The sequence below is a fragment of the Anomaloglossus baeobatrachus genome, chromosome 1 (genome assembly GCF_048569485.1).
Source record: "Anomaloglossus baeobatrachus isolate aAnoBae1 chromosome 1, aAnoBae1.hap1, whole genome shotgun sequence".
NCBI lineage: Eukaryota > Metazoa > Chordata > Amphibia > Anura > Aromobatidae > Anomaloglossus > Anomaloglossus baeobatrachus.
The window spans coordinates 676,916,052-676,939,824 of NC_134353.1; the positions used below are offsets into that span (position 1 = coordinate 676,916,052).

Here is a 23,773-nt window from a genome sequence, read left to right on the forward strand (position 1 = left end):
ACCGCACACCGCAGTCAGCTCCATTGTTTCTGTACCTCCCTTTCATTTCTATTTATAATCAGGAATTGCATTCTTTTGGGATATTTTGTTTATGGGAGCATGTTATGTTATGTTTAGATTTTTATTTTTTTCCATCACTTACTATTTTTTATTTTGTTTAATCATGAAATGATGCAGTTTTCACACTTTACAAAAACTGGCCGTTTAAACCACACTGGCTGTCACTTCTTCCTAATAAAAGTTTGGGTTGTCGATATGATGTCCCAGAGATGACTTTAGACAGGAGCTTTGTGGAAGAGAGTAGCCTCCCGTCAGAGAGCGCTCTCCTATTATTCTCTTATGCCCAGTAATCATCAGTTAGAATCGGATCCAGCTGCAATCCTTTAGCAGGACAAAAAGTTTTGCATACACAAATATTTTGACCAGCGAAAAAAAACAAATTGCAACTGGATCTGGCAAAAATAAAGTCTGTGGAAAACCCCTTAACGACCGGCCGATTTTGCGCTTTCCATTTTTTTTTTTTCACCACCCTTCTTCCAAGAGCCGTAACTTTTTTTATTTTTCTGTCAAAATAGCCATGTGAGGGCTCATGTTTTGTAGAACGAGTTTGTACTTTTAAATGAAACCATGCATTTTACCATATATTGTACTGGAAAACTGCAAAAAAAAATCCAAATGCAGAAAAATTGCAAAAAAAAAACGTGAAATTGCACAATTGTTTTTGAGATTTTTTTATCCACTGTGTTCATTATATGGTAAAGCGGACGTTTTATGTCATTTTCCGCAACCCGTAACATTCTCATTTTTCGAGATGTATAGCTCAGTGATAGCTTATTTTTTGCGTCTCAAGCTGACGTTTTTAATGCTGCCATTGATGCTCAGATGCTACGTTTTGATCTCCTGTTATTGCATTTTGTGCAAAATTTGCGGCGACCAAAAAACGTAGTTTTGGCATTTGGAATATTTTTTGCAGCTATGCCGTCTACCGATCAGATTAATTGATTTTATATTTTGATAGATCAGGCATTTCTGAACGCAGCGATACCAAATGTGTGTATTTTTTTATTTTCTTAACCCTTTAATTTTAAATTTGGCGAAAGGGGGGGTGATTTGAACTTTTTTTTTAAGTGTTTTGTGGGGTTTTTCTTTTGTTTGTTTCCTTTTTTTTTATTTTTTTTTTGTTTTATTTTACTAGTCCAACTAGGGGACTATAAAGATCAGCAGTTTGATCACTCGTTTTTGTTTTTTTTTTTCTCCTAATCAGAGTACCACCGCTCAGATCGGGAGAAATTATCATCTCTTGTAACCTGCAGTACTCAGCTGCTGGTTATAGGACCTGAGTCATGTGAGCTACAGGAGTCATCACATGACCCTTTGCTACCATAACAACCATCGAATCCAGTGTAAAAGCCCCTAATATTTCTTCCTATTCTTATACCGTCCCCTAACATTGCTGCCCATCCATGTTCAGCACATCTACCTTTTAGGGCAGGGGTGGGGAACCTCCGACCCGCAGGCCATATGCGGTCCGCAATGAATAATTCTGCAGCCCCTGGCTTTCTTGCTGACTTTATAAACCCCGCATGCAGCGCAGCGTTCATTGCTGAACGCTGTGATTCCTACACCGAAGGATTACTTCTCCATGCTGGCCAGTGCCAGCGTGAGGATGTACTTTGTGGGCGGGGTAGACTTGAGATGCTCTCCTTTCCCACAGAAGAGGGGCTGCTGCTCCAGTGTCCCCCAGGTCCGTCTGTACCCCAATTGCTCTCAATTTGCCACCCAGCGTCCCCCAGGACTGTCTGTGCCCCCAGCTATGTATATACACCCTGCAATGTTTGTGCCCCACATCTATGTCTGTGTACCCCAGTGATGTAATGTACCGTATTTTTCGCTTTATAAGACGCACTGGAATATAAGACGCACCCCAAACTTAGACATAAAAAAAGGTAAAAAAAAGAAAAATGGGGTCCGTCTTATACTCCGGTGTTCTCTTACCGGAGGGGGGCAGCAGTGGTGGTGAAGCGGGGTCACAGGAGGCACAGGTTGTGCTGGCAGGCGCGGCAGGTCAGTGGCAGCGGGGTCCGTGGTTGCAGGTGCCGTGGCGTCCGTGGTTGCAGGCGCGGTGGCATCCGCGGTGGCAGGATCCGTGGGGTCCGTGGTGGCGGCAGCAGCCGTGGCGTGTGAGCCGTGCAGCAGGCCGGTGCAGTGAGTGTCCGCGGTCCCGGTTCAGTGGTGGCAGCGGCGGCGGCGACTGCTCAGTGGTGGCAGGGACTGCTCAGTGGTGGAGTGTGTCCGCGGTCCCGGTTCAGTGGTGGCAGTGGCGGCGACGGCTCAGTGGTGGGAGTGGCGGCGACGGCTCAGTGGTGGGAGCGGCGGTAACTGCTCAGTGGTGGCAGCGGCAGGGACTGCTCAGTGGTGGCGTGTGTCCGCGGTCCCGGTTCAGTGGTGGCAGCGGCGGCGGCTCAGTGGTGGGAGCGGCGGCAACTGCTCAGTGGTGGCAGCGGCAGGGACTGCTCAGTGGTGGCGTGTGTCCGCGGTCCCGGTTCAGTGGTGGCAGCGGCTCAGTGGTGGGAGCGGCGGCAACTGCTCAGTGGTGGCAGCGGCAGGGACTGCTCAGTGGTGGCGTGTGTCCGCGGTCCCGGTTCAGTGGTGGCAGCGGCGGCGGCTCAGTGGTGGGAGCGGCGGCGACGGCTCAGTGGTGGAGTGTGTCCGCGGTCCCGATTCAAGTAATGGCGCCCGGAGCGACGCATGCGCAGATGGAGCTCTCATCCAAGGGCTCCATCTGCGCACGCGCTGACTCCCGGAGCAGCGCGTGCGCAGATGGAGCTCTCATCCAAGAGCTCCACCGGCGCCATCATTTGAAAGTGGGACCGCGGACAACTGGTAAGCTGCACAGCCGCCCGCCCCGCATGCACAGAGTGGCAGCCAGCAGGCTGCCCGCCCACTCTGCGTACAAGCCGCCGGGTACCTGTGCTTGCGTGCGGTGGCAGCCGGGTACCCATGGCTGTGTGCGGGCGGCAGATGGGTGACTGTGTGAGGGCGGCAGCCGGGTACCTGCACGGGCACCCGACTGCCGCTCGCACACAGCACCCGGCTGCCGCCCGCACACAGCCATGGGTACCCGTCTGCCACCGCATGCAAGCACAGGTACCTGGCTGCCGACCCCACACAGCACCCGCTGCCGCCCGCACACAGCCACGGGTACCCGGCTGCCGCTGCATGCAAGTACAGGTACCCGGCCGCTTGCATGCAGCCACAGGCACCCGCCCGATCGCCTCAGACAGGACCCCCCCCCCCCCCGCTACCGCTTTATAAGACGCACCCCCCATTTTCCTCCCAAAATTTGGGGAGGAAAAGTGCGTCTTATAAAGCGAAAAATACGGTATATACCTTCATTGATGTCTGTGCCGCCAAGTGATATATGTGTACCCCCCAGTCATGTATATACCCCAGTGATGTATATTCCTCCCAGCCCACCCCAGTGATGTTTGAGCCCCCACAGTTATGTCTGTGCCCCCCACCAATGATGTATATACCCTTAGTGATGTCTATGCCCCACAGCCACGTGTATGCCCTGCAGCTTTCCTAGTGATGTATATTCCTCCCAACCCTCCCCAGTGATGTATCTGCCCTCAGCGTCTCCTTTGATGCTTTCTCCCCAGCCTTCCCAGTGAATTACACTACAGTTCAAAAGTTTAGGGTCACTTAGATATTTCCTTATTTTTGAAAGAAAAGCACATTTTTTTCAATGAAGCTAACATTAAATGAAACAGAAATACACTCTATACATTGTTAATGTGGTAAATGACTATTTTAGCTGCTAACATCTGGTTTTTAATGCAATATCTACATAGGTGTATAGAGGCCCATTTCCAACAACCACCTCTCCAGTGTTCTAATGGTACATTGTGTTTGCTAACTGTGTTAGAAAGCTAACGGATGTTTAGAAATCCCTTGAAAACCCTTGTGCAAGTATGTTAGCATAGTTGAAAACAGTTTTGCTGACTAGACAAGCTATAAAACTGACCTTCCTTTTGAGCTAGTTGAGAAACTGGAGCATTACATTTGTTGGTTCCATTAAACTCTCAAAATGGCCAGAAAAAGAGGACTTTCATGTGAAACTCGACAGTCTATTCTTGTTCTTAGAAATTAAGGATATTCCATGCGATAAATTGCCAAGAAACGGACGATTTCCTACAACTGTGTGCACTACTCCCTTCGGAGGAGAGCACAAACAGGCTCTTACCGGAGTAGAAAGAGAAATGGGAGGCCCCACTGCACAACTGAGCAACAAGACATGTACATTAGAGTCTCTAGTTTGAGAAATCGACGCCTCATAGGTCCTCAACTGGCAACTTCATTAAATAGTACCTGCAAAACGCCGGTGTCAACGTCTACAGTGAAGAGGCGACTCCGGGATGCTGACCTTCGGGCATAGTGGCAAAGAAAGAGCCATATCCGAGACTGGTTAATTAAAGGAAAAGATTAATATGGGCAAAAGAACAGACATTGACAGAGGAAGGTAGGAGAAAAGTGTTATGGACAGACGTATCAAAGTTTGAGGTGTTTGGATTACATAGAAGAACATGTGTGAGATGCAAAACTACTGAAAAGATGCTGGAAGAGTGCCTGATGCCATTTGCCATGCATGGTGGAGGTAATGTGATGGTCTGGGGTTGCTTTGGTGCTGGTAAAGTGGAAGATTTCTACAATGTAAAAGGGATTTTGAATAAGGAAGGCTATCACTTCATTTTGCAATGCCATGCCATACCCTGTGGACAGCGCTTCATTGGAGCCAATTTCATCCTACAACAGGATAATGACCCAAAGCACACTTCCAAATTATGCATGAACTATTTAGGGAAGAAGCAGGCATTTGGTATTCTATCTGTAATGGAGTGGCCAGCCCAGTCACCAGATCTCAACCCTATTGAGCTGTTGTGGGAGCAGCTTGACTTGATGGGCAAAACGTGCCCATGAAGCCAATCCAACTTGTGGGAGGGGCTTCTGGAAGTGTGGGGTGAAATACCTCCAATTACCTCAGCAAATTAACAGCTAAAATGCCAAAGGTCTGCAAAGCTGTAATTGCTGCAAAGGGAGCATTCTTTGACGGAAGCAAAGTTGGAAGGAGAAAATTATTATTTTAAGTAAAAATCATTATTTCTAACCTAGTCAATGTCTGGACTATATTTTCTATACATTATGCAACTCATTTGATAAATAAAAGTATGATTTTTCATGGAAAAGACAAAATTGTCTGGGTTTCCCCAAACTTTTGAACTTTAGTGTATATTCTTCCCAACCTTTCCCTATGATGTATATGCCCTCAGCACCTCCTGTGATGTATATGCCTCTATCCCCTCCTTTGATGTATATGCCACCAGCGTCTCCTGTGATGTATATGCCCCCATCCACTCCTGTGATGTATATGCAGCAATCCCAACTGACTCGAACTTAGAAAAGCCGTTGTGAGAAGTAACCAGATCAATCTTGCCTAATATCACAGCTGCACCAAAGAGAAGAAGGTCCAGGCACCACAGTGAGTTATTTAACCAAACATAGCAGGGTAATTATGGTAGAAATTTGCAAATGGCTCCCTGCATAAAAAAGGTTCCCCACCCCTGTTTTAGGGGATCTACATGTACAGACTTCCTTTTCGTTGACATCATCATCTATGGCAGAGAGAACATCTGAAGTCAATATGTTTACGCTACAACCTTGAATTGAATATTTTCATTAATGTGATAAGAGATCTTTCACTTGCCAGTGTCATGTCACCTCTGAAACAATGAGGCTATGTGCGCACATTGCGTATTTGCACACAGTTATGCTGCGATCTCCACCGCAGCGTAACTGCGTGTGTCCTGCGTCCCCAGCATAATCTATGAAGATTATGCAGGAGCTGTGCGCACGTGGCGTATTAGAGCGCAGCGCTTCGGCTGCTGCCCGAAGCGCGCGTTCTAAGAAGTGACATGTCATTTCTTTCGTGTGCTCTGCATGCAGCGCCCGCTCTGTCTATGGTGGGGGCTGCAGTCAGAGCGCATGAAATCGGCTTTTTTTTTTTTTTTCATTGCGGACTTTTCTGCAGCGATTTGAAGCGCACGTGTGCTGTTCAAATCGCTGCAGAAATTTCTGCAGGGACAGTACGCAACGTGCGCACATAGCCTTATGTTTAATATTGGTCACATGCTTTACCACACTCCCTTATTGTGACCATGTTCACTTAGTTACTGATTAGTTTAAAATCCTGGGCATAGCATTTGTACTGTAATATTCGCTTTAGCTACTATTTAGCTCTGTCATAGAGGCAGAAGGAGGTGATGTCAAAGAGATGCTAGCAAGAAATAGTGTGTGGCTGAAGCCAAATGTAGAGTTGTGGAAGCCTGTGTAGCTCAGCAAATACTCCAGGCAACAGTGAATGCTTGTGAAAGATCCAGCTCACCCACGCTTGACTTCACTGTACCTCAGCCTCGGATATCGGCCCTGCCCTGGCCGCACAGCAATAAAATGAAGAAAGTAATCCAGCTCAGTGCTCACGGTGGTTTATTGGTGCAAAACAGACAGTGCACAGAGACGTTAACGCGTTTCTGGCTTGACACCCTGAAACATATGTTATGATTAAGGGCGTCAAGCCAGAAACGCGTTAACGTCTCTGTGCACTGTCTGTTTTGCACCAATAAACCACCATGAGCACTCAGCTGGATTACTTTCTTCATTTTATAACAGTGAATGCTCTCAGTATAGAGCTCAAGCCAGAGTCTGGAAAATGGATAGTAAGGGTATGTGCATGCGCTGCGTTTTTGGTTTGATGACAAAACTGCACCCTCTGGCAGACTTTGACAACTGTAAACACTGCGTTTGACTAAAAATTTTTTGCCGCGTCTTTGTTAATATGTTTTTTAAAGGAGAAAAAATATGATAGAATATTTGATAGAAAAAAACAGAACATATAGAATAGATAAGAAAGATCACATAGAAAGAAATAACAGAATAGCTTTATAGAGGGATAGCTAGCTTGGCCAGCTGTAATTTTTTACATTTATTAGGGGGGTAAAAAAAATGACGTGGCCCCCTGTTTTTCATATCCAGCACAGGAACAGCAGCATCTGCAGAGAAAAAGCCAGCTCAGCTATGCCTGGGCCTCCCCTCCACGGAAAACACCCTGTCTGGTGTGAACATCAATGGGAAAAGAAAAAAGGATCCAGCTCCATTATGGTAGCGGGAGGTGGCACTTACGAAGATGGTATAGGAAACCTGGGGGCGCTCCTATAGAGGTGGTGTCTGGGTGCAGGTGTTGGAGTGCCTGTGATGTTTGTGCAATTACAAGCAGCGAAACACGTGTGAACTTACAAACATAACACTTTACTGAAGTGAATAATAGCATACAGTCTGTCTCTTACAGGCAAAGTGGCAGCAGTTCACTGTATAGGATACATCTAGTATTTTGAGTAGAAGGCCTAAGACACATGGCATAAAAATCTGTGCGAGTGGAATGCGATAAAACATCGCATTCCACTTGGCCAATACTAGCCTGTGTGCCAGCACACATGAGCGATTATTTTGTCAACCCTAATCCGACTGAGAAAATAGTTGCAGTATGCTGCGGGTGCAATGCGATCCTTGTTTCTCTCGCACCCATTCAAGTCCATGGGGCGAGAGAAACATCGCACTGCACTCGCATCACTCTGGTGTAATTCGAGTGCAGAGCAAGAATGGCAATAGCCGGCAATTAAGGAGAGAGGGAGATAAATCCCTCTCCTACTCAGCCCCCCTCCTCAGTGCTGGCCTGCCCCTCCTCAGTGCTAGCCTGCCCCTCCTCAGTGCCAGCCCGCCCCCGCAGCTATGGTCCGATCGCACGATTGGACCTCAGTCGGAGTGACACTCGCATGACACTCTGCTCTCGCTGTGCTGCCAGCATGATCCGAATGTCATGTGAGGATCGCAGTAGTCCCCTGTGTGGCCCCGGCCCAAAAGAAAGCGTTATCTCCTTATGCAGCAAGCAAGTTTGTGGCATCTCAGGGCGGCTGGAGCACAGTTCTCCTCACTTGCTGTTGGAGGTAATATTCAGCCAATTGATGAAGGGACCTTCACTGGTTGGCTCCCTCTGGCCACACAATTGTGATATGGAGCTACTCACGGTTTTGGCACTACCGTTCCCTATTGCAGGGCGTAGGGCAGACAGAGTTTGTGGTTTTAGTCACGTTACACTGGTTCTCGCTGGAAGGACATAGGGAACCAGTATGCAGAGAGCTCATGTGCAGCCTGATCTCTCCTGGCTGTAGGAAGCTACACTCCTGTAGTTACCTGTGGAGGTAATTTATATGAAGAAAAAGATGGCCCCTCAGTATGGACCGGAATAGCGATTATGGGAGCTTCCTCCCTCTCTTCTGACTAGACTTGTTTGATCCAGTTTACTGAATGTGTCAGCACTGAGGTAGAAGACTCCTCCTAGCCATTGCCATGGCAGCTTGTTGTGAGAAGAATGAACACCTAACTTTCATACGCATACGTTGATCAGTAGATGGCAGCAAAGTACATTTAACAATCCCCAGTGTACGCACAGTATAATACAATGCATTACATACTTCCTAACTCATAGTGCAGAAAGTAATTCTGACACACTGGAACAGATTTACTGCCACACGACAACTTTTTAACTCAGCAGCAGTAGAACGGGTACCGGGATACCACACTTGGATCTTAGAAGTTTGTGCTTTTTACTCTCTGATGAAGCAGCTGGCCAGCTGAACCCTTGTATTTAAAGGCCTGCGTGTAATATCAGCTGCATACCAGTCTGTGTGGATATGGAATATGGATTTCTAAAATAGCCACATTGAATATGCCATTTAAAGTGAATCTGTCACCAGTAGTGTTGAGCGGACCCGAACTGTAAAAGTCCGGATCCGCGCGGTTTCAGCTTCCGATCCGGATCCGACCGGGACCCGGGAATCCGGCTGCACGATCCGGGTTCGGTGTTTTGTTTTTTTTTCTCTCTCTGTCTTTCTCTGTGTCTCTCTGTGTATCTCTCTTTCTCTCTCTCTCTCTCTGTCTCTCTGTCTCGCCTTACATTGGGCCAGATTCCGGATCGGATCTGGACTTCAGTGACAACCAGCGACGGATCCGCCGGACGCAATCCGCTCAACTCTAGTCACCAGGGATTTGCTATGTAAGCTGAAGGCTGCATGTAAGGGCCAAGACCCTGATTCCATTGATGGGTCACTGGTATGTAGGTTTTCATTTTGTTACAATCACTATAATAAAATTTTGGTATTTTTTGGCGTGAGAAGTAACGAAGGCTCTAAAAAGAGACTCCAACACAGATGTCAACATGGCCTTACGTAAAGCTTCAGTTCTGAAAGGGAGTCTGTCGCCACCAGGTTTTTGCTACCCGATCTAACAGTAGCATGGCATGAGGAGAGAGACTTCCAGTGAAGTATCACTTACTGGGCTGCTTGGTGCAGTATTGATAAAATCACAGCAATCTTTTGCAGATCTAGTAGTGCACCGAATGCTATGCCCTGTATAACCCCACCTACACTATGGATTAGCAACTTTCTGTATATACTGTATGTGGTGGGACTGGGTTACTACATGGACTACATTTCTAGAGACACCTAGTCCTGTAGTGATAATCTCTTGCTGTTAAAACACACCTAATAAGTGACACTTTCCTGGAATCAAGGTCTCACATCATGCTGGTCTCAAATTACATGTCAAAAACCTTCTGACAGCTAGAGACTAAAGGTCCAGTCACACTAAGCAACTTACCAGCGATCCCAACAACGATAGGGATCGCTGGTAAGTTGCTAGGAGGTTGCTGGTGAGCTGTCACACTGCGACGCTCCAGCGATCCCACCAGCAACCAGTGACCAGCCACACGTGCAGAGAGCAGGGAGCAGCGCACACTGAGCGCTGGCTCCTTGCTCTCCTAGTTACAGCACACATCGGGTTAATTAACCCGATGTGTCCTGCAGCTACATGTGCACAGAGCAGGAGCCGGCACTGACAGTGAGAGCGGCGGAGGCTGGTAACAAAGGTAAATATCGGCTAACCAAGGACAGGGCTTCTTGGTTACCCGATGTTTACATTGGTTACCAGCCTCAGCAGAAGCCGGCTCCTGCTGCCTGCACATTCAGTTGTTGCTGTCTCGCTGTCACACACAGCGATCTGTGCTTCACAGCGGGACAGCAACAACTAAAAAATGGCCCAGGACATTCAGCAACAACCAACGACCTCACAGCAGGGGCCAGATTGTTGCTGGATGTCACACACAGCAACATCGCTAGCAACGTCACAAAAGTTGTTCGTTAGCAGCGATGTTGCTAGCGATGTTGCTTAGTGTGACAGGGCCTTTAAACCAAGAAGTGCAAGTGCTCGAAAACCTAAGTGTTCTGACTGAAGAGAAGCTGATGGGATAAGAGGAGTGAAAGACTCTGAAAACTGTTAGGGAGGCATAGTGCGTCATCCCTGAAGGTGCGTGTGTAACCAGTGGTTAATGAGAGATAGGCATCACTGTAGGATGAGCAAAAGCAAACACCCACTTTAGGCTATGTGCGCACAGTGCGTTTTTCGCGGCGTTTTTGCGCGTTTTTCGGGTGCGTTTTTGGCCTCAAAACTGCAGGACTTTGCTTCCCCAGCAAAGTCTATGAGTTTTCATTTTTGCTGTCCGCACACATCTGTTTTTTTTACCTGCGTTTTTGAGTTAAAAAAAAAATGGACATGTCAGTTCTTTCCTGCGTTTTTCTGCGTTTTCCGCCCATGCAATGCATTTGAAAAACGCAGCAAAACGCAGAGATCAAAAACGCAGCAAAACGCAGCGAAAAACGCACCAAATCGCAGCGTCAAAAGACGCAGTGTGCGCACATAGCCTTAGATACAACTCCCATTCTGGGTAGAGATTGAATTGTACATATAGCAAAAAGGCAATGGTATTAACCCCTTCAGCCCCGGGGCACTTTCCATTTTTGTTTTTTTGCTCCCCTTCTTTCGAGAGCCGTAACTTTTTTTATTTTTCCGTCAATCTTGCCATATGAGGCCTTGTTTTTTGTGGGACAAGTTGTACTTTTAAATGAAACCATAAGTTTTACCATATAGTGTACTGGAAAACAGCAAAAAAATTCCAAGTGTGGAAAAACTGCAAAAAAAAAGTGTGATGGTACAATAGTTTTTGGGATGTTTTATTCACGGTGTTCACTATATGGTAAACCTGATGTGTGGGTATGATGCCTGAGGTCGGTGCAAGTTTGTAGACACCAAACATGTAAAGGTTTACTTGTATCTAAGGGGTTAAAAAAAATTCACAAGCCTGTCCAATAAAAGTGGTGCACGTTTTGCGCCATTTTCCGAAAACCGTAGAGTTCTCATTTTTTGGGATCTATGGCTCAGTGACTGCTTATTTTCTGCGTCTCGAGCTGTCGTTTCTAATGGTACCATTTTTGCGCAGATGCTACGATTTGATCGCCTGTTATTGCATTTTGCGTAAAACTTGCGGCGACCAAAAAACGTAATTTTGGCGTTTGGAATTTTTTTGCCACTACGCAGTTTACCAATCAGATTAATTGATTTTATATTTTGATCGGGTATTTCTGAACGCGGCGATACCAAATATGTGTATATTTATTTATTTTTTAACCCTTTAATTTTCAATGGGGGGAAAAGGGGGTGATTTGAACTTTTAGGGGTTTTTTATTTTTTAAAACTTTTTGTTTTTATTTTATTTTTTTATTTTACTAGTCCCCCTAGGGGGCTATAGCGATCAGCAATCCGATCGCTCTTATCTATCTGCTGATCACAGCTATACAGCTGTAAACAGCAGATTCAGTCACTTCCTGTTTCTCTCTGCTCCCGGCCGAGGGAAAACGAAAGTGAAACTTCATAGCTGCAGGCGTCATCACATGACCCTGTGCTACGATGGCAACCACCGAAAGTCACGTGATTATGCACGTGACTTCCGGTGGGGGTGGCGGTAATTAAAAATCGTGGCCACGCGCATATAGATCTCACTGCCAGACTTTGGCAGTGAGATTTAAGGGGTTAAATGTTGCGAGTGGAAGCGATTCCACTCGCAACATGCAGGCACACATGTCAGCTGTTATGTGTGCCAACCGCCGCCTGCCCGCGGCAACGGGCGGGGCTTAACGGGACACGCTCCATGACGGATATATCTGTCCATGGTCGTGAAGGGGTTAACCAGCCAAGGTCATAGAAACAAATGCACAGACAGGATGCTTTATCAAAAAAACAGTTCAGTTGAATTGAGTTTTAAAGACAATAATATAAAGAACCTCAATTACCAGAATAAAATGTAACCTTTATTAATATCTAGATTTAGTTAAAATACACCCAGTGACTGTGAGCACACATAGGGGCATACAAGCAAAAAAGGGGCATTACCAAATGGGATCCCTCTAAATAAGGAAGAAAGGGACTGCCCTTAGCTGTGGGGAATTATATGCTGACGTGTGTGTAGCATACACCCCCTTTTTTTAGAAAACTAATTTATTCTTGATGCCCCCCAGATATCAAAGAGCATTCATTACACCATAGGTGCACAAAAGGGTAGAAGGGGTGGACAGTCTCTATGGAGTCCCTATCTCACCCTATACATGCTTGTTCCTACCTACCGACGGGGGGTTTGACGCCGTAGCTTTTTGGGCGCCCCCGTTCCACGTCGGCTTACCCTTATGCACCCTACCTCAAGGTGAATGATTACTAAACAATTTTTAGAAATTCAAAAATTTCAAACATTCATGGATCAGATCAAATGCAATTATTGTACAATCTGTACGAAAAATATGCAAAGGGACCTAAATGACTAATCCTCAATGCATTCTGATCATCACATAATAATTGAAACCAAGGGGGCGGAGTAAAGTGGAAGGGGAGACAATCTCTATGGGGTCCCTATCTCACCCTAACACACACTAACTCCTACCTACCAACGGAGGGTTTGACGCCGTAACTGTTTTGGGCGCCCCCGTTCCACGTCGGCTTTCCCTTGATACACCCTGCCTCAAAGGTGAACACTCTCTAAACAGTTTTTCAAAAATCACACATGATTCTAAAAAAGGACCTGCACATATACATCCTACAGTTCAGATAAGATTTTCACTGATATATTACAGAGCGTTTACTGAAAATCAAGAGGTCATCCCTTGAAACAGGTGATAGGGTAAATTTCTGATTACCATAACTTATCGTACAGATTGCACAAAAAATATATATAAAAAAGAAGAAGAAAAAGGGAATATAGATGCAGTTACTTCCCTTCAGATGATCATTTCTATGTAGCCTCGACGCGTTTCCCCTTTCTTATGGATATAAGGATCATCAGGAGGCAAAGGTTCCAGCTGTCGAGGCTACATAGAAATGATCATCTGAAGGGAAGTAACTGCATCTATATTCCCTTTTTCTTCTTCTTTTTTATATATATTTTTTGTGCAATCTGTACGATAAGTTATGGTAATCAGAAATTTACCCTATCACCTGTTTCAAGGGATGACCTCTTGATTTTCAGTAAACGCTCTGTAATATATCAGTGAAAATCTTATCTGAACTGTAGGATGTATATGTGCAGGTCCTTTTTTAGAATCATGTGTGATTTTTGAAAAACTGTTTAGAGAGTGTTCACCTTTGAGGCAGGGTGTATCAAGGGAAAGCCGACGTGGAACGGGGGCGCCCAAAACAGTTACGGCGTCAAACCCTCCGTTGGTAGGTAGGAGTTAGTGTGTATAGGGTGAGATAGGGACCCCATAGAGATTGTCTCCCCTTCCACTTTACTCCGCCCCCTTGGTTTCAATTATTATGTGATGATCAGAATGCATTGAGGATTAGTCATTTAGGTCCCTTTGCATATTTTTCGTACAGATTGTACAATAATTGCATTTGATCTGATCCATGAATGTTTGAAATTTTTGAATTTCTAAAAATTGTTTAGTAATCATTCACCTTGAGGTAGGGTGCATAAGGGTAAGCCAACGTGGAACGGGGGCGCCCAAAAAGCTACGGCGTCAAACCCCCCGTCGGTAGGTAGGAACAAGCATGTATAGGGTGAGATAGGGACTCCATAGAGACTGTCCACCCCTTCTACCCTTTTGTGCACCTATGGTGTAATGAATGCTCTTTGATATCTGGGGGGCATCAAGAATAAATTAGTTTTCTAAAAAAAGGGGGTGTATGCTACACACACGTCAGCATATAATTCCCCACAGCTAAGGGCAGTCCCTTTCTTCCTTATTTAGAGGGATCCCATTTGGTAATGCCCCTTTTTTGCTTGTATGCCCCTATGTGTGCTCACAGGCACAGACAGGATGCAGCAGACCATCTACATAAAGGAGGTAATACAGGTGGAAAATACTGACAAAACAACCACTCTCAACCTACCAGTCCATGGAGCGGAATGAGAGCCCAGTATTAGAATTGCACACAGATGAAGATTGCAAAAGGATGCAAGTCACACACCTGTGAAACTGATTGCCTAGCCAACAGCCTATTAAACGCCCCTACTAGAGTTGAGCAAGTACCTAACTATTCGTACTCGTTATACTCATAACGTGTACTGTCGAATACTCGCGTCTTCTTTGTGAATAGCATTTGCAATGCAAGTCAATGGAGAAAAACTCGTAAAGTAACGAGTAACCTGAATGCCGTACTATTCGCTACTCGCACAAATCCGGATCCAAGACTTCTTCCGAGCTGCACCAACCCTCTGGAACGCTCTACCCCAAGAAGTTAGGACAAATCACAACTTACTCAGCTTCAGACGCACCCTAAAGACGCATCTTTTTAGGGCGGCCTATCACACTCCCTAATCAGATTCGATTCACATAGTCCCTCTACAACCTCTCACAACATAGCTCCACATCAAACTCCATGGCACCCAAAGGCATCTCAAGGCTCGGGCCCACTGGTCCAGGAAACCATTATCCAGCCCCATTTCCATGAGATGGTTGGATTGTCATTGTAAATAAGCACTTGAACCTTGCCTCTCCCCCCATCTCATTGTAGATTGTAAGCTCTCACGAGCAGGGTTGTATTTTTTTCCCCTCTAAATATTGTATTTCTATAACTGTTACTTGTTTGTATATGATCCTCCTGAATTGTAAAGCGCTACGGAATATGTTGGCGCTATAGAAATAAAGATTATTATTATTATTATTATTAAATAGTACGGCATTCAGGTTACTCGTTACTTTGCAAGTTTTTACCCATTGACTTATATTTCGTATACTATTCGGCATGAAGACGTGAGTATTAGACAGTACTCGTTATGAGTATAATGAGTACGAATAGTAAGGTACTCTCATAACTCTAGCCCCTACGATTCGATTAGGTGCCCCGCACTCTCTCAGTGCACCACAGAGGTACAGGCTCTTAGTTTACATGGTCATTCTTGATGGGCCTGGCTGCATAACTTGTACTAAAATAATTATTTCTACCACAATATGATACACTAGAAAACAGACGCACCCTCAAGAGTCATATATAATAATACTGCATATTTCATTTCAAGGTCTACGAATCCCAGCTAACTGTGAACTTGTGGTAGGAGGAGAACCTCAATGCTGGGCAGAAGGACATTGTCTTCTCTTCGATGATTCTTTCTTGCATACTGCATTTCATGAAGGTAGGTTTCATTTTTTTGGCTTTTATTTGTTTTTATAAAATGACCGGCTTCCAGTTGTCATGTGGAGTTTTCAATTCATCTTCAAAATAAATTTATTATATAGATTTTGGGAGTACTGCCCAGAATACCAATGAGATAAGTGACTGTCGTGCTAGGATTGGAGAAAGCTCCAACCTCTACTCTTCAGCTTTAAAGAATGTAACCTGAGCATCGTAGATGATAGGCCACATGCACACATTTAGTAGATACACGGGCACCACTTCTGTATTTTTACCCACTCCTAGTTTTAGCTATTATATGTTTCCTCCGATTGTTCCACTCCTGGTTTTTAGCTTACAAATACTGAGATAAAACCAGTAGTGGAACAATCAGAGGAAAAGTATAATAGAAACACGGGCACCACTTCTACATTATTTACCCACTTCTGGTATTGGCGACAAATATTGAGGAAAAAAAAAACCCACACCAAATACGCAACATGTGCACGTGGGCTTAGAAGGCCATTTTAAACCGTGAAAGGCCAAAACTTAACGAAGGTCTCTTGGGGGTTCTGGTATAAATAATTCCAAGGGGATAATTTTACGTTGTCAAGAGGCACCCTCAATAACATAGCTGTGTAGGGAGCTGCAGATGATTTTGTTCATTATATCTGGTTTGTGATATGGAGTAGGATGTGTTATCCACTCTGAGCTGGGAAGAAGGAGGATGGCGATCACACAAGATGGAGGAGGCAACTGACCTGTGAACAGCGATGCCCATCGGAATACTGTATATAAGAACCGAGGCCACTCTGTATAATGTAAAATACACCCTTTATAATACTCACCTTGGGGGAGGTCCGGTCTGATAGGCGTCTCTGATCCAGCGCCTCCTCCATCTTGTGTGATTGCCATCCTCCTTCTTCCTAGTTTAGTGTGGATGAAGCGTCCTACGTCATCCACACAGGTGAGCATTGTGCTCCAGCGCATGCACACTTTGATCTGCCCGCTGAGAGCAGATCAAAGTTTTGTAGTGTCATGTGTGGGTGGTCTTTGACCTTTCCTCTCGACTGTGCATTACAGTACTTTCATCTGCCCTCAGCAGGTCAGATCAAAGTTCACCTGTGCAGGACCGCAATGCCAGCCTCTGTGGATGACGTTGGACGCGTCATCCACACTGGGCTGGAAAGAAGGAGGACTGCAATCACAGCAGGGAGGAGGCACCAGATCTTCAACCAGTGACCATCGAACTGGACTGCCCACTCGTTGAGTATTATAAAGGTATTTTTTACGTTATACATAGTGGCCTGAGCTTATAATGTGAAATGGCTAAACTCCGTTGCACTGTCCCTCCCCTCACACTGACTCCTGCAGGGGCTTACACCAGGAGATCAGGCTGTCTGACATTTTACATCTTATAAACCGAGAAACCTGCTCTAAGCTATTGCAGGACATGTTCTTTTTCTGCTGTGTTGACGGACTACTTATGATTGGCCACTGTCATACATGGAGAAAAAGTACACGCCCCCAGTGAAAATTATCACCCACTTGGACTTAATGAAAATGAACTAATAAGGGATCAAATACTTATCCAATATTTCTGCAATGGTGAGATGAAATTTAAATAGAAAAAAAGGGGTTTTTTTCAGCTCTGCAGCCCCTTTTATATCCTGTATCTTGTTCAATATGAAAAATTGAAGAAAGGACCTTTTTATGCCACAATACACATTAGATGTCAGCCAGCCAAACAGTGCTTCAGCTGATCATTCAGCCGACAGACATTTTGTCCTTGTCTCCCATTCAGAGGACCAGTGCCGTAACTATAAACTTCCGGGCCCCGGGGCAAAACTTCATAGTGGGGCCCCTCAACATTTCAATTACTAGGGGTTGTGTGGAACATGGTGAAGCCTGCTACGCATTGCTGCATACAACACACAGGCTTCACCACATTCTGCAAGACCTTTAATAGATTTTGTTTATTATGCAAGTTTTAGAAGTTAAATATTCAGTGAATATGTTTGGAAAATTAATAAGGTGAATAATTCCAAATATTGCACAATTTTCAAATAACTATGTTTATTAAATATTAAGTATTTTTAAACAGTATACAGTTAGGTCCAGAAATATTTGGACAGTGACACAATTTTCGCAAGTTGGGCTCTGCATGCCACCACATTGGATTTGAAATGAAACCTCTACAACAGAATTCAAGTGCAGATTGTAACGTTTAATTTGAAGGTTTGAACAAAAATATCTGATAGAAATTGTAGGAATTGTACACATTTCTTTACAAACACTCCACATTTTAGGAGGTCAAAAGTAATTGGACAAATAAACCAAACCCAAACAAAATATTTTTATTTTCAATATGTTGTTGCGAATCCTTTGGAGGCAATCACTGCCTTAAGTCTGGAACCCATGGACATCACCAAACGCTGGGTTTCCTCCTTCTTAATGCTTTGCCAGGCCTTTACAGCCGCAGCCTTCAGGTCTTGCTTGTTTGTGGGTCTTTCCGTCTTAAGTCTGGATTTGAGCAAGTGAAATGCATGCTCAATTGGGTTAAGATCTGGTGATTGACTTGGCCATTGCAGAATGTTCCACTTTTTTGCACTCATGAACTCCTGTGTAGCTTTGGCTGTATGCTTGGGGTCATTGTCCATCTGTACTATGAAGCGCCGTCCGATCAACTTTGCGGCATTTGGCTGAATCTGGGCTGAAAGTATATCCCGGTACACTTCAGAATTCATCCGGCTACTCTTGTCTGCTGTTATGTCATCAATAAACACAAGTGACCCAGTGCCATTGAAAGCCATGCATGCCCATGCCATCACGTTGCCTCCACCATGTTTTACAGAGGATGTGGTGTGCCTTGGATCATGTGCCGTTCCCTTTCTTCTCCAAACTTTTTTCTTCCTATCATTCTGGTACAGGTTGATCTTTGTCTCATCTGTCCATAGAATACTTTTCCAGAACTGAGCTGGCTTCATGAGGTGTTTTTCAGCAAATTTAACTCTGGCCTGTCTATTTTTGGAATTGATGAATGGTTTGCATCTAGATGTGAACCCTTTGTATTTACTTTCATGAAGTCTTCTCTTTACTGTTGACTTAGAGACAGATACACCTACTTCACTGAGAGTGTTCTGGACTTCAGTTGATGTTGTGAACGGGTTCTTCTTCACCAAAGAAAGTATGCGGCGATCATCCACCACTGTTGTCATCCGTGGACGCCCAGGCCTTTTTGAGTTCCCAAGCTCACCAGTCAATTCCTTTTTTCTCAGAATGTACCCGACTGTTGATTTTGCTACTCCAAGCATGTCTGCTATCTCTCTGATGGATTTTTTCTTTTTTTTCAGCCTCAGGATGTTCTGCTTCACCTCAATTGAGAGTTCCTTAGACCGCATGTTGTCTGGTCACAGCAACAGCTTCCAAATGCAAAACCACACACCTGTAATCAACCCCAGACCTTTTAACTACTTCATTGATTACAGGTTAACGAGGGAGATGCCTTCAGAGTTAATTGCAGCCCTTAGAGTCCCTTGTCCAATTACTTTTGGTCCCTTGAAAAAGAGGAGGCTATACATTATAGAGCTATGATTCCTAAACCCTTTCTCCAGCTGGGAGCGTGCACTTTCAGCCCATATTATATATATAATTGTATTGCTGAACATGTTTTTGTAAACAGCTAAAATAACAAAACTTGTGTCACTGTCCAAATATTTCTGGCCCTGACTGTATATTTAAACTTTATTCACTTAAACATAACATTACTTAAACATTACCTATTTGTTCAGTTTTAAACAGCTACATAAACATTTTGTTTCCTAACTTTCAGAGAAAAAACAAACATCATGCAAATTTAACCAATCAAATCATACATACCCTTTTTATCATCATTCCCTGTCGAGTGGTTTTCAACATCCAGCCATGCTGCTAAGTTCTTCAAACTTTTTTCAGCCTCCAAGTTTCTTCTTTTCGCAGTCTGTCTTTTTTTATTTCCACTTGGCTAGTGCCGAATTCGTTTCATAATAAATGGTTTTATTAACTCACACAATTAGTACACAATAAGTACCATATTTTCAGGCGACAGCGTATAAATAAGACTACTTGTTAACCCCTTGAAAATCTCAGAAGTCAGGGGTCGTCTTATATGCCAGGTGTAGGGCGCCATGGCCACCTACTGGTAAAGAGACAGTGCGGCTGCCCAGGATATGTGCACTGTGTCCAGCCGCTCTCTCCAGGAGGAGAGAGACTGGAGCTGACATTTCTGCCTCCCCCAGCAGGTGCCAGACATCAAATACAACCCCCAACCACAGGTACAGAAGCAGTCACTATTGCTCCCTCCCGGTTGTGAGGAGAGTGGGGGTTGTACACAGCTCTGGTTATTGAAAACAAGAGGCAGATGGATGACTGAGAAGATAGATTATGATACTGCATGCCCCGGAGCCGGGAGGAATGTGTGATTATGGAGACTTCCCCCTCCTCCCCTCCCTGCAGTATATACCTGCAGACTGGAGAGGGGAAGGGCTTCTTACAGTTTGTCACAGAGATATTTGTGTCTGCTGAGACTGTCTGTCTCCTCTCAAAACAAGACCTCCGTGTCAGTGCACGTCGCGGCCGCTGCCTGAACTATTGGCTGAGTCACCGCCTGGCGCGACACCACATGATCAGCTAACAGTCTACTGTCTGCCATAGAGCTCCTGTTACTAAGCGAAATAGCGTTTCCCCGTTTAACGTAAACGAGCAAAAAAAATTTACGCTTGCACTTTTATGGATCTTTTCATTAATAAAAATAACTTTACACTCGAATAATATAGGAGCTGGGTATTTTATGAGAAATGAAAGTATTAAAATGCAATTTTTTACCATCAGTTTGGGGCCCCTTGGTTGGTTCGGGCCCCGAGGCAGTGCCCCGGCTGCAGTTACGGCCATGCAGAGGACCATTTGTTTGTCCGAGCCCCACTGTGCTCTGTATGAGAGAGCTGCTGACAGATATCTCTGCTGGTGCCTTATCTGTAATATGTATGGGGGATTTTTAGCCACATACAGGAACGATGGTAATGCTTGGTGACTGATAGGAAAGTTTGCTAAAGTAGCAAGAGGGACATGCATACAGGCAAGATAATTTACCATTCAACCCCCAGCATCCTTACTTAACCACATCAAACCAATATTAAATGTTATACAATTCGGAATGCTGAGATGACAAAAAAAAAAAAAACGTTTTGGTCCTTGAACTTAAAGGGAACCTGTCAGCAGAAATGTCCCCTAAAACCTAACAGATTCCCCCTCTGCAGCTCCTGGGCTGCATTCTATAAAGGTCCCTGTTATGATTGTGCCCACTTTCTGACCGAAAAAAAGTGTTTATAAAGTTGTACCTTTTTGGCTTCTGATTCTGTAAATCCGTCACGGGGGCGGGCTGCCTGATGGCCGTTATTCTGCCCCCTTGTCCTGTACGCCGCCCCCATCGCTGATTTCAATACTTCTGGACGCCGCCCACTGCTCCAGCCATCCCCGCGCATGCCCAGTGCCCATCTCTCGGGGATGAGCACTGTGCCCAGCGTCACCGCTGGTGACGTGCACGCAGGGTTAAGATTATGGGCGGTGCTGTGATGTTTATTCCTAAGCAACCGCCCATAATCGCGGGACCGCGCTTTCCCCCTCGGCCTGCTTCTTTCTGCGCAAGCGCTCTGCTGCTGACCTCACTTCGCCTCCTTCCCATCTTGCCCCGAGGCAGGAAATAGATGGGAAGAGCGCGGAGCAGTGACTACACCGAAAGCGCGGTCCCGCGATTATGGGCGGTTGCTTAGGAATAAACATCACAGCACCGCCCATAATCTTAACCCTGCGTGCACGTCACCAGCGGTGACACTGGGCACAGTGCTCATCCCCGAGAGATGGGCACTGGGCATGCGCGGGGATGGCTGGAGCAGTGGGCGGCGTCCAGAAGTATTGAAATCAGCGATGGGGGCGGCATACAGGACCAGGGGGCAGAATAACGGCCATCAGGCAGCCCGCCCCCGTGACGGATTTACAGAATCAGAAGCCAAAAAGGTACAACTTTATAAACACTTTTTTTCGGTCAGAAAGTGGGCACAATCATAACAGGGACCTTTATAGAATGCAGCCCAGGAGCTGCAGAGGGGGAATCTGTTAGGTTTTAGGGGACATTTCTGCTGACAGGTTCCCTTTAACAATGTATTGTCCATAAGGGATTAGAGGTTATGCAGGTTGGTCTTGATGCAGGAGGGAACCTTCTTCTTCACCGTGTGACTGTTATAGGGACTTGTTCTCTGGCTCATTTCCTAAAATGTAGCCATCACCTTCTTTGTTGTGGGCAGTGCAAAAATGGAGCTTCCGGCTGACCAAAGGGAGGATGAAACTGGGACATTAGAGAAAATTTTAAGAATTAAAATATATTGATGTACGCAATTTACTTCACTATGGAAAATTTTGTTTGCACTGCTTGATGGTCTCCTTAAAATCCAGTCCCAACAATAACATTTTAGTCCAGCAATGCTTTCTCATGTACATTAAACACCTTCTTTCATTTTTATTACATTAGGATCAGTAGAGGAAGGACCAAGAGTCATTTTCATGGTTGATTTGTGGCACCCCAACGTAGCAGCAGCTGAACGCCAAGCTCTGGATTCCATATTTGCTCCTGGACGCTAATTCAAGAAAACTCCACGTTTACAACAAAACATCTATGCTCATGGGATCTTGCCTCAAAATAAAACAAAAAAAATAAAATAAAAAAAAAATATAAAAAAGCTTGTCTCTAAAATAAAAAGAAAAAAAAATCTCTGTATATTAAAGTACATCTTATGTTACCTATTTAACCATTGGCTTTTTCATAGGTTTACATTGTAGAAATTATGTGATCAAGCATATGCATCAACCAACTTGCAACAAGCACGAAAGAGCACCGAACTCTACTCAGCAGAGGAGAGCACTTAATATGGAAGCTAAAGACTCCTGGCTCCGTATTTAATAAACAGCACAAACCAACTTTCTACTTAAAAGCTTATTAACAAGACCAAGGCTGGGGGAAAAAAATCAATGGGCGCTAATAGGAAGTATTCAGGGAATGGCTGAAAAGACTACAATGCTCAGTTCTGTAGCGCGGACTGTATTATCTCACGTTGCAGCTAATACCATATTCTCCATTCTTTACTAGAATGCGGCACTACTATAGTATGTTACATGTTGCTACTGTATATTTATACAACTCTGAAATACAAAGTTAAGGATGTGACATAATGAGGTGTACTCATAACATGAACATGACAATACTCTGTAAGGTTCATGTCAAAACCTGTGAACCGCGTAGAGTTACCTTCTAGATTCCCTAGATAAATCAGGGTGATTACTCCTTCATTAATCATACGAGAGTCGCCTCTCTCAGCCATGACGAGCAAACAATGAATAATGTCTTTTTTAAATGAGCTTCTGTATTTCACAAATGCAGTTGATAACGCTTAAGTCATAGATAAATTGAACTAAATTTGAGGACTTTCTACTACGGTCCAAATTTCTAGAGACTTTTTTTCAATTGACCAATAGAAGCAAATATTCATGTCTTTCGATATCTCTACAAATATATATATATATATGAGCTCACTTATGTCGTTGTGGGCATTGGAAGGGCTGGGTCAAGATTATTTTTAAGGAATTTCAGAGAACTTGTATCTTTATTCGACCAAAGCATATTTTTGTTTTTTTTTTTCTTTTGTTTGATAAAAGGAACATTTCCGGTTTGTCTGTCTAGTGTTCCAGCTCCAAATTTTAAGATCTCTGTTTATGGTGGTTGTAAAGCAGCCAATTTGTCTTTTAATGTAGAGAACTATTTTTTTTTCTTTTGTCTTGTACTTTCGCAGTGCAACAGACTACATTTTGTTCCGTAATAAAAGAAAAAAGTGTCTACGATTATAGAACGATTTCATTTGGTGTTTTCTTGTGGGATAACGTCAATATACATTTTAAAATGTCAGTTTGTGATTTTAAAAATGTTTTGTTTGTTTTTTATAATGCGATAAGATTTTTACGAGGATTCATAAGTCTAATCTTTAAAAGGAATTTTAATTATTTCTATTTGCAGGTAGATCTTTCAAAGACAAGTCTATAGGCCCCTTTACACACTGAAACTTTCTAGCGATCCCACCAGCGATCC

The 23,773-nt window shown here is 44.5% G+C and overlaps 1 protein-coding gene across 4 annotated transcripts in view; it reads left to right on the top strand.

Annotated features, from left to right (window-relative positions):
- ASPHD2 (aspartate beta-hydroxylase domain containing 2) overlaps positions 1–23,537 on the top strand; it is a 144,655-nt gene extending 121,118 nt beyond the window's left edge. For all 4 annotated transcript variants that reach the window (XM_075341729.1, XM_075341731.1, XM_075341730.1 and 1 more), the window contains exons 3-4: positions 15,512–15,625; positions 22,166–23,537. In XM_075341729.1, the coding sequence (XP_075197844.1) occupies positions 15,512–15,625; positions 22,166–22,275 (224 nt within the window). In that variant the 3' untranslated portion in view covers positions 22,276–23,537. The remainder of the gene's footprint in view (positions 1–15,511; positions 15,626–22,165) is intronic.
- Positions 23,538–23,773: the final 236 nt, after the last annotated feature.